This window comes from Eurytemora carolleeae, unplaced genomic scaffold (assembly GCF_000591075.1).
Source record: "Eurytemora carolleeae unplaced genomic scaffold, Eaff_2.0 scaffold29, whole genome shotgun sequence".
Lineage (NCBI taxonomy): Eukaryota > Metazoa > Arthropoda > Copepoda > Calanoida > Temoridae > Eurytemora > Eurytemora carolleeae.
Window position 1 is genome coordinate 50,808 of NW_019396073.1, and position 11,178 is coordinate 61,985.

The 11,178-nt window shown below is 35.0% G+C and overlaps 1 protein-coding gene across 1 annotated transcript; it reads right to left on the reverse strand.

Moving 5' to 3' along the window:
• Positions 1-762: 762 nt before the first annotated feature.
• LOC111713189 (protein disulfide-isomerase A3) lies at positions 763-7,273 on the reverse strand. The gene is made up of 13 exons (XM_023488014.1): positions 7,169-7,273; positions 6,778-6,842; positions 6,104-6,191; positions 5,796-5,872; positions 5,524-5,596; positions 5,233-5,292; positions 4,962-5,024; positions 4,591-4,687; positions 4,213-4,310; positions 2,601-2,705; positions 2,416-2,540; positions 2,207-2,343; positions 763-2,081 (listed from the first exon to the last, which is right to left on the reverse strand). Exons 1-13 carry the CDS (start codon positions 7,235-7,237, stop codon positions 1,681-1,683), a joined length of 1,458 nt encoding a protein of 485 aa, XP_023343782.1. The 5' UTR covers positions 7,238-7,273; the 3' UTR covers positions 763-1,680.
• Positions 7,274-11,178: the final 3,905 nt, after the last annotated feature.

The window sequence follows — 11,178 nt, forward strand, 5'->3', positions numbered from 1 at the left end:
CGTTAAAGGAATTTAAGCTCTAATATTTTGGTTTGCAGTACGTGCCATCAAGTTTGGTTAAATTCTAATAGAGAAAAGCCAAAGATAATATATATATAGATATGCAGGCAGGTATAAATTTAGAGGTCTTGAGAAAAGGTGCAAACAGCACCATCTCTGTCGTACGCATGGCATTTTATCCTCTGGATTGTTGCTAATTTATCACTTTGTATATGCGTGATAACACTAAATGCGTACTATATCAACAATGTATACTGCATATTGTACTTAATGAAAAAAATTAATCAATGCAAATAAAACTGAGGTAGGAATTTGACTAGACAAAGTTTAAATGTGCAAGTTGTACTGAATGGCATACGTAAATTAACGCAATTTAAATAAAAATTATTACTATATAAGTACATCGAATCTAGGACAAAGTACAACTGATCTGATCAGAACATAAACAAAACGCGTACTGTATGTTTGTGTTACCTTGAAATTAATTTTATTGGTCAAACAGGTCCAGATAGCAACACTTGAACTATACAGGATGCAATACGCGTACTGTATGTTTTTATAACACAAATGCGTATTTCCTACAAAAGGCAGCAAGGAGAGAAAGGAATATAGAAAGTAATCAATTTGCTATAAATGTCTCTCCTTGCACCTTTTCTCAGAGGTTCAAAAATTATTTGTCTGCTACAAGCAATTTAGGAAGGAGGTTTCTACCTGCCTGCATATCTATATATATATTATCTTTGAGAAAAGCAGAAAAAGGTATTCCACTATCGGAAAATTTATCAAAAGATCAAAGTAAACAAAATTCAGATATTCACAAGATTGTTATCACACAGGAAAACTGTAAACGAGTTGACAGATATTCATAATCACAAGCAATACATTTGTTACTATGGTTTCAATCTGGGTAAAAATATATTTCCGCCATATTAAAAATACGTAACGGCTGAAACAAATAATTGTATGGGAGGATTATATCACAGGAAAGAAGAAACGTTCTTCAGGATTGATTTGAAGATATAAGAACCCCGGAAATTGATAATACTTGTCACACTGCACCCCAGAGAGAAGTTTCAGTTTTATATTTGTGAACAACACCAAAATAAATCTTTAGCCTATTATTGATAGTAATAGTTGCTTTAAGGTCGAACTAGCATTAGGGTAAAAGGTGACCAAAAGGAAAACATGAAAAAATAAATGCTGAAATTCTGAAATAGTCTTTCAAATGTACATAAATAATACCCCAGACATCTCACTGTGTAACCCGATAACCCATAGCTTATAGTCTGTAGAACTGAAAAAGATTAAATAACGCAGTAATATGCTTTCCATAAATTTTTGATTAGCAGAACCATAACCCGTCATAATCGTAAATATGCCGGTGACTCACCAAAAATCCTTTTATACCCTAAATCTTTAGATTACAAAAAGTTAATTTATCATCAAGAGTGTGCGTCGAAATATTTTCCAAGTTATTTTCTCAGTAAAGTAAAAAGTTTCGACTTGCAAAATAATCTAGAGATTCAGAAACAATTAAAGTGAGTTTGGGGAAGGTTTATGTACGCTATTAAGACATCCCGAATTTTTAAACCTAACCAAGCCAGATGTAACAGATTAATCATTTTTGTCCGTGTCTTGTTTGTGGTTCTAGTCTTAGGCATTGATTATTTTTTTCACACTTTATAACTCGGACTTCTTTGCTTTTCCCTTTCGATCAAAGCTTTTAAGCTCATCTGATGCGTTCTCTGCAATGTATTTAACAAAATCGTCAAGTTCCCGTCCTCCCTCATAGGATTTAGGTTGCTTGCTTCCCTTGGGCAACCAGTACAGGGTAGGGAACCCACGGACATTAAACTGTGGAGGAACATCATTAGCTGTAGCATCCATCTTAACAATCTCAACATCTTCATCCATCATTTTCTCTCCTAGCTCATCATAGATAGGAGTAAGCTTCTTGCAATGTCCGCACCAGGGGGCATAGAATTCAACTAAAACGTCTTTAGTGCTCTTTGTCACCAGTTCGTCAAAGTTCTTGGCAACAGCAACCTTTACTCCTTTACCCTCGTTGTCGGGCAGAGGTTCTAATAAAAATAAGAAAACTATTAAACCCATTATTACTCTTAGCTCTTATTGAACAAAGTTTGTTAAGTGTTTAATAATCAATACTTGCAGATTTCTTAGGCAGTTGTTACAGAATAATAATTACCAGATTTGAGGTATGGCTCTAATTCTCCAGCTTCTAGATCAGTAAGAAAAGAAGAGAAAGAGTCAATGGTAAATTCTTCATTCATCTTGAATTTTAAACCAGCGGCGTTTCTAGCAGCAATTACAGGAGTAGCTCCACTGAAGAAGAAATGAAATAAAGCATTTTTTTCAGAAATTTTACAATTTATGATATTTAGCATTTAGTTTTACCTGACATAATCGTATCCGAATTCTGAGAGTTCTTGCTGGAAGTCGTCCTTATTCGACACAGCGCAACTAAACTCAGGGAACTCCTTGCAAACCTTGGCAATCCTGTTTCTCCAGTAGTTTGTTCCCTGTTAATAAAAACAATTATTAATATCAATCAATCATACTTTCTTAATTCAAAGGATTACCTTAACGTTCTTAACGTAATCGACCCCGTAGTAGGCAATAATGGTAGCACCAGTAAAATCCTTGGCATTATCAGCAGTTCTGTGCCCAACCAATCCATGGTAGTTCTAAAATAATTTCAAGTTTGTTTTTATTCTTCCTTCAGAATAATTTAAGAGACAGACGAAAAGTGACTTGCAGATTTAAGCAAAAGAGACAAATAACGTATATTCAACACATTAAATGATGGCCATTGTGACTTGTAGCGATTAAGGATACTCTTACATTATATAGTCGCTGTTGTCCGCCTATTTTCCACATATTTAGGTTTGTTGAACGCAACTTTTAGATTTTTATAAATATTATTTCAAATTAAATCAAAATGACTAAACTATCAGGGCGATTTTCTATTTCGATTTTATTGCCGACTCTTCAGTATTTTCTCTTTGATGAAAAAAATAGTAAAATTTGTTGCGCAGTTATAATTTTTTTCTTGGATTTTCTAAAGGGGATGGTGGAGATGTCATGTTTGATTAAGGGGGAGGGGTGTCCCTGCCTTCATTTTTGGTTCAAATCATCCAATTTTTTGGCTGCACGTCTAATAAGTGATCGAAATTCCTTCAGTAAAATAAAATTCAATTTTAATGACCTCTAATGACCTAAATGACCTCCACAAATAGAAAATATTTCAGCTATGGCTTTATACATATTAAACGAAAGCTAGGAACCCAGGAAATATAGTAGCAGCAACAAATCCAGTGTTTGACCATCTAATGACCTCTAATGTCATAAAATGACCTCCTAAATGAAAATGTTTGTACTAAGGCTTTATGCAAATAAATTAAAAGCTAGGAACCCAGGGAATACAATAGCTTCACAGAAAGAAGAAGCTGGGTGTTGTTAACTTTAGGGTCAAAAATAATATGCATAAATCCACAGTTAAAACACTTACATTTTTGAAGGTCATTTAGGTCATTAGAGGTCATTAGAAAGTTAAACACGGGATTCGTTGATGCTACTGTATTCCTGGGGTTCCTAGCTTTTAATTAATATGCATAAAGCCATAGTTGATATATTTTCTATTTGTGGAGGTCATTAGAGGTTATTAAAATTCAATTTGATTTTAGGAATTTCGATCACTAATTAGGCGTGCAGCCAAAAAATTGGAAGATTTGAACCAAAAATGAAGGCAGCCCCCCCCCTCCTCTATATCAAACATGACATCTCCACCATCCCCTTTTACAAAAAAATTTAAACATTTTTGAGGACAATTTTTTGTAATTCTGAGCATCCATAAACCTTTCCTGGGATCATGTGAGATCCCACAAAAAAATTGGGCCCGATTGTTTTTGCTGTTTTCGACGTTTTTCAGTTAAAAACAAACAAGCAAAGTATAGTTTTTACAATTTTGTTTTCGCAGATTTACAAAATTATACGAAAAACAAAGTCTTTGAAACTCTTAAAAGCTAAGCTTCCATTAACCTTTCCTGGGGTCATGTGAGGTACCACACAAAATTTGGTCCCGATCTGTTCAGCCGTTTTGACCAATATTAGAGACGGACAAACAATCAAACAAAAAGACAAGCAAAGTATATTTTTAGAAGAAGAAGGGTAGAAGGCTCCGGTTCACTTTACCTTGGAGATGAAAGCCTCTAGAGCAGTTTTATCAGTCTCAGATCCAGAATAAACAACCTGACTTGGCTCAAGTTTTGACTGCAAGTGCTTAGGCCTCACTAGGAAATAAAAGTTTCATTACTTTTGACCAGGAAATGCTACTAGAGCTGATCAAAAAGGATTTAATTAGAAAGAAAATATGAAAAAGAAACTACCGACTCAGTCCAACAAAAAGATTTTGAACAGAATAAAAGAGAAATTTTCAAAAATATCTCCAGAAGAGAATTGATTCGAAGAACACAAATAAGTTGGCAAAAAAAAACTTGGAATATGCCAAACTTGCAAAATTGCATCTTCAACCCACTCTCACCCCCAATCCCGAGCATTAATCGAATTTACCTAGAACAACAGATCCAAGTGGTTGTCCAAGAGTTTCAGCAACAACGCTAGCATCAGAGTTGGCAAACGCAACGGATTCTCTCAGCTTGGCTGATACCTTAAATTAATAACTTTGCTTTACACACCAAACAGTAATAAGAATTATTAAATAACACAGGAACAACTTGCTCATTTAATTGTTTAAACAAATTTTCGTTTGGTACATGGATCAAACTCGATACCATTCTAGGATATTCCATATGTTAAAATATTTTACGAGAATTATGAGAAAAAAACAAATAATCAAAAATATTCTTAATTAATCTTTTATCAAAATGTGATCTATGAACATTGAACAATGTATGTTACTGGAATATAACAAAAAATCCTACCTTGCCAAAGGTTTTGCCGAGGTCTGATGAATCGTCTCCTAGGAAGAAGACGACCACTTCGTCCTTCAAAAATATATAATTTTCTTGCAAATCCAACTGGTTGACATTTTACAATCCAAATTCCATCTTTTCATATCAGTTAAAAGCAATAAAAATTTCTTATCCTTTTAAGGAAAAAGCAAATTAACAAAGCAAGCATCCCCGCCCCCCTTAAGTGTAAAGAGGGGGGGGGGGGGGCTGTATTCAAGACTCATTCTAAAAATATATTTTCCTTGTTCAATATTTTGTTTGCATCCTCGGCATCCTTGAGCACTTTGGAGGCAGGTCCAACCTAAATAATACATTTATCTGAATATACACAAATGCAAGGTTAACTTACTGAGAGATCAATTTAACATTATTTAATTTTAGATTTGAGTGTAAATACATACAAGTTTGCGAAAGTAAAAAATTTATATTTTCGATTTTGAAGTGTTCATTGGATAAAACAAGTATTTTATATTAGTCTTTTACAATTAGAGTTTTAGGTAGTTTCTCTCATGTAACGACTGGTGAATAATACCTGCGCTTTCATAAACTTGGTAATTCCGGCGGCTTCACGCGGACCATTGTAGTCGCTACTCAGTTCTCCATTTCTAAATATACATTTTTAATATTGCAATATAAAATTAGGCAGTAAAAGTATAGACATTTAACGGAGGGAAAAAATATTTACAAAGCCACATGATTACAAAAAAAATACTTTGCCAAAGTTCAACTATATAGGCAATTAGTAATAAAAAATAATTCGGAAAGAGAATAATTTCAAAAAAGAACAAAATTAGGAATAGTTACCTGAAAATCTTGAGGGTGGGATAACCTCTAACCTCAAACCTATTACAGACTTCCTTACCAGCCTCTGTACAATCCACCTGTAAACACACATTAAACAATTAGCAAGCAAACATGACATCTACCTGATTCATCTTTAAATTTAATTCATCAAGACAGCTCTCATTAAAATCAATCAGTGTATTATTAATATTTTATTATTGTTAAAATTTCATGAAATATAAGAATTGACTTATTTTACAAAAAAATCTCTCTGCATTCTATTTTTGCTTTTTTAAATATTTTCATTTAACAAAATAATATTTCCTTACTTTAGCCAATGTGACTGGAGGATCATTTTTAATCAGATCCCCAGCAGATTTCTCAAACTCCGGCTTTAACCTCTTACAGTGTCCACACCTTAAGAAATACTCAGGATATCATAAAATGTATTATACAGTGTCTAGAATCCGGATCCATTGAATCCGCAACATTTTAGCTTCCTGGATCCAGATCCGCAAAAATACGCGCAACCATGAACAAAAACTGCAAACAAACATCTTTAGCTTTTAAAGCCTAAATCTGATCTGTTAACAAACAGACTAAAAAATTCCTTCTCTATGAATGTTTCTCTAGTTTCAGCATAGCAATAACGAAAAAAAAGATATAATTTGAAAATTCTTCTGTTAAAGAATCAGTAAATCTTACAAGAAATGTTGACGGCCTGGATCCGGATCAAAATAAATGGATCCTGCGCTAGTATTATGATATGGGGTTTAATGGGACACAAGAGAAAATCAAAACGATTAAATAATTATTAAAAAAATGTAAGGATTGATTTAAAAATTCCTTACAATACGAGGTATTCTGTACGTGAAGAAAGAAGACAAATCCAATATGGTATGGGACTCACTGTAGTAGGTGTTAATTAAATAAGATTGCGAAATTCATTTCGGTATTTTGTATTTCTGTAAAACATGAAAATAAAATAATTTGGAAGATTTACCAGGGTGCATAAAACATGACAAGTGCTGTCTCTACCTTCTCTAATTCTCCATCAAAGGATGCATCCTGAAAAATATATAATACTTAAATATCTTTAATAAATATTATCGAAATTAAAATTTCTTTCTTTTAAGTCGGCTGTTCTGTTTAACTCTTTAAACGATCAATAAAGATATATTTATTAAAACGAACTAAAAATAAAACTGCAAGTTTGTATGTCAAACGATGAAAAAAAATTATTTATTAAGAGTTTAACAAATATTTAGCAGAAGAAAAACGTTCCTTAAATAAATAGAAATTTAACATATAATTGAAATTGAGGAGTTGGGGAAGGGGGTCAGACTTTGATCGTTTACATAAAATAATTTTATATATCTCGATGTTACACTTACTGTGAGATCTAAACTGCTATCTGAGAAGACACCAGCCACCAATAGAAAGAGGAGTGGGATAACCAACATTTTCACTGAAATATAAAAATATGATAAATTTATCCAGATCACAATTGTCAGACAAAAAAAACACGATTCTAATTTGCCTTTACTACATTCTTGAGGTTTGCACTCAAAATAATACGAATTATGTTACCAAAAGATACGATTTTTAGACCCCCCTCCCCCATCCTATCAATTTTGTACATGACCATTTGTTTATCAACAAAATTATTACTTATTTTTTATAGTTTTAGGTTTAAGTTAGGTTAAGACAATTTCTGGAGCGAGCGCTGCGGCTAAAAGAGGCTCGGGGCCGAGCACTGTGGCTAGGACAGGCTTGGGGGCCGAGCGCAGGGGCTAAAATAGGCTCGGGGACTGAGCGCTGGCGGCTACATGACCAATGTTCTCCATGTGATTCACATGATAACCAAGTACAAAATTGATAGGTTGGGGTCCAAAAATCGTTCTCTAGGAAATTACCAATGATACTCCCCCACGAATACATATACATGTGAGAGAGAAAGGATATAACATATTAAATCAAATTTAAATTTCATGCATCTCATTAAGCATATCTTTTGTTTAACACCGTTAAGAAATTAAGTAATGATTCATAAGAAATATCTAACTTCTGTTATATACTAAAAAAATTGTCTCAATCGAAGGTTTCACATTTCTAGCTGGCACTACTTGAGTTTACTGTTGGGACTGTTGGTGTTCGTGTTACCGGCCTAGAATTGAGGAGATTGAGTGATATTAAGTTTGATTTCTTGATCGGTGATTGGCCGTATGGATCTGCCATGGCGAACTCTCATTGGTCCAGATGTCAGAGGAAGGGACAGCAATAACACGTCAACCGCACGGTAAACCGCACATAATAATGGTTCGGACAGAGGCCATTCCTTTCAATATTAGGCAAAGTGGGATTCATGTTGTGTTCAATGCCCCTGGAAAATTCCAAAATAGCAAAAAGGGGATTGAATTTTGTAGATCTAGAAAAATAATATCTGTGGGATGCCTGCTTATAGACACTGGCATCTGGTGGGGTCTTAAATGTAAGACATGTGCCCACAGCGCTCGGCCTAGAAAGTGTTATACTTAACCTAACCCGTGGCCGCAGTGCTCAGCCCCCTGGCCTATCCTAGCCGCAGCGCTCAGCCCAGTAAGTGTCTTAACCTAACCTAGCCCTAAATAACTACTAATTTAATTAGTTTTCTGGGTCTACAAAATTCAATCCCCCTCTCTCTGTTTTGGAATTTTCCAGGGCATTGAACACAACATGAATCCCACTCTCCCTCAATATTACAGTCACAAGAGGGGAGGAAGGCCAACCACAACAATTTCTCGTCCGAGCCACATTCTCCTAAATTTCTCATCCGAGCTACCTCAAAATCCTTGTCCTTCTAATATTGAACTGTCTACCTCTGTGATTAAAATATTTTTTAGGAATCGGGCCACATGAGGGAGGGAAGGCAACCTCCCCGTGCAGCTTCCAAACCTCATTTTACCTTTTTGTGGCAGTGCATATCCCCAGAGGGCTTCTGAACCTCCCCCTTGCAGGAATGATTTTCCATATATAATTGTCCATTTCTTCTAAAAATAGGTCTAATTCGATAATTTAATTTTTAATTTGGCAACCTTCACGTCCCCCCCTACACAATCCTTATTTACGCCCCTGATGAACTAATGATTGAAATGGTTGGTTTAAACAATTCTTTAATTTATTGTGGATTCTACTATGAAGAGATATATTTTGAATTTTGGCAGATTAAGCCATAACAGGTAAATAACAAATAAATACGGCAAGCAGAGATCAAAACGTGGGGCATGGAGTTTGAGGGCTGAGGCTTGGAGATAAAATGAGAGGCACAGAGATGGTTTTGCAGGGGCTTGGAGGTCATTCCGCATATCAGGAGGCTCTGAAGGTCATTTGGTGGGGCTCATGGCAGCTCAAAACCCCTCCATCATGAGACCTAAACTATAAAATGCTGTACTTATAGTATATGCACACTTTTTAAAGGTCAGATGCACACATTTTTTTAATTGGATGATGCACACTATTTGTAGGTCAGGTGCACACAGTTTGTAGGTCAGAAACAAAATTTTTATAAATTAAATTCAGACTTTTTGTATTTCGGATGCACACTTTTCTAGGTTGAGTCTTGGGGCTATGAGATCAATAGACAGACTCAGGGGACTCAGCTGGGGCCAGCCCAAGGGCCACATTTAGTAAACACATTTTCAAGGCCAAGTGCTGCTTCTAGGACAGGCTAGGGGGCCAAGCCCTTTGGCCATATTCATTTAATGAATACATTGATACCTGATAAGTAGGGTTTGAATGAGGGAGGAAAAACAACCTCCCCCACAGAGCATCCGCACCTCATTTTATCTATTAGCGGCAGTGTGCATCCCTATAGCGCTTCTGAACCACCCCCTTGCAGGAATGATATTCATTAATAATCTTCCATTTCTACTTAAAACGGGACTAATTTGATAATTTCAGCAAGCTAATCCATCTATTGTATCCTTAACATTTTCAAAATATTCTTATTTCTTTTTTACAATCAAAGTTTGGACTGTAAAAACCAAAACTTTGTAGATTTTGTTTCATATCGCACCNTGTAAAAGGCAATTTTGTCAAAGCTCTACTTAAAGAAAATGTAATTATCTGTCAATCTATATGTATTTCAAATCTGTAGCGCTTGTAAAAAAGAAAAAGGTGGCAATAGTTTAAAATCATTTGGTTATAACTGAGTTTTATTTTCTTTAAATATCTCAATAACTAGGGAGAAATTTTCAAATAGGGCAATGTTTTTTAGAATCAACATTCCATGAAGAATATTTTTTATTTGTTTACTTAAGTAAAACTATTTATAAAAGGCTGCAACCGTTTAAGATTTGTTGTTTCGTTTCTCCAACTTGATCTTTGAATGTAAAAAGAAATATTAAGCAAATGTTAAGGATAATATTTGACTACCATGCTTAAATTATCAAATTAGTCCCGTTTTAAGTAAAAATTGACGAAAATAAATGTAAGATCATTCCCGGAAGACTGTTTGGTGGAGGTTAGGAAGCCCTATGGGGACGCGCACTGCCGCAAATGGGTAAAATGAGGTTCGAAAGCTGTGCGGGGGAGGTTCCCTTCCCTCCCTCTTAGGATAGGTTAAAGGTCGACTCGGTTGTGCATTAGAGGTTTCGAGAATAAATTACACGTAGAAAAATTACTTGGCTTAAAATTTACGAAAATATGCGTATTTTTAGGTTTGCATCTTCATATTCTAAGATTGCGTTTTTCTTCTATTAATTTGGGTATAATGGTCTAATTTTAAGATGCATTGGCAGGCGCTTCAGGAGGGGGGGGGGCAATGGTCCTTGACCCTCCCCCCCCCTGCGATCTTAAAGGCAAAGGTTACAATCAGGTGTGGTAGGTAAAAATGAGCTTTCCCCCATCCTCAAAAGGGTGTTTTCCCTCTTTAAAAATAGTTAAAACAAATTTTTCTGGAGACTACTCAAGACCTCAGAGATTGTTACTTCTGTTCTACTGCATTTCCGTCCTACGATACTTCGGATCTTCACAACATCGGACTTTCAAAAGAACGAACGGAACGATCAAGATCCCATCGTCCTGAAAAAAGAACGAATGCATAGAACGCGTTCTTAAAAATATTAGAATGGAAGGAACGGAATGAAAATTTTTGAAAAGAACGTTTAAAATCAGGAACGTTCATATTATCAAGATTGAATATTTCATATCTATTATTCAACACAAAACAGTTCCTTACTTGATGTCTCCGCATTAATATTAACTAACCCCATTAAGTTTCGGATCCTTGCATCAACAATTTTCATTAATTATACCTTCTGCACGTTTATAATCGACGACTTTCACAATCTAAGAGATCAAGATTTTGTTAACCATTGCGATTTTCTCGAAATTTGATTTCGAAAATCTAAAAACGATCAATTTT

What these genes read in the sequence shown, in the direction of transcription:
- LOC111713189 (XM_023488014.1), bottom strand. Translation starts at nt 7,237, where the DNA reads ATGTTGGTTATCCCACTCCTCTTTCTATTGGTGGCTGGTGTCTTCTCA. An exon ending in GTCATGTTTTATGCACCCTG is followed by an intron (nt 6,192 to 6,777) that starts GTAAATCTTCCA and finishes GTATTTCTTAAG; the next exon opens with GTGTGGACACTGTAAGAGGT. An exon ending in TTCGGATACGATTATGTCAG is followed by an intron (nt 2,344 to 2,415) that starts GTAAAACTAAAT and finishes TTTCTTCTTCAG; the next exon opens with TGGAGCTACTCCTGTAATTG.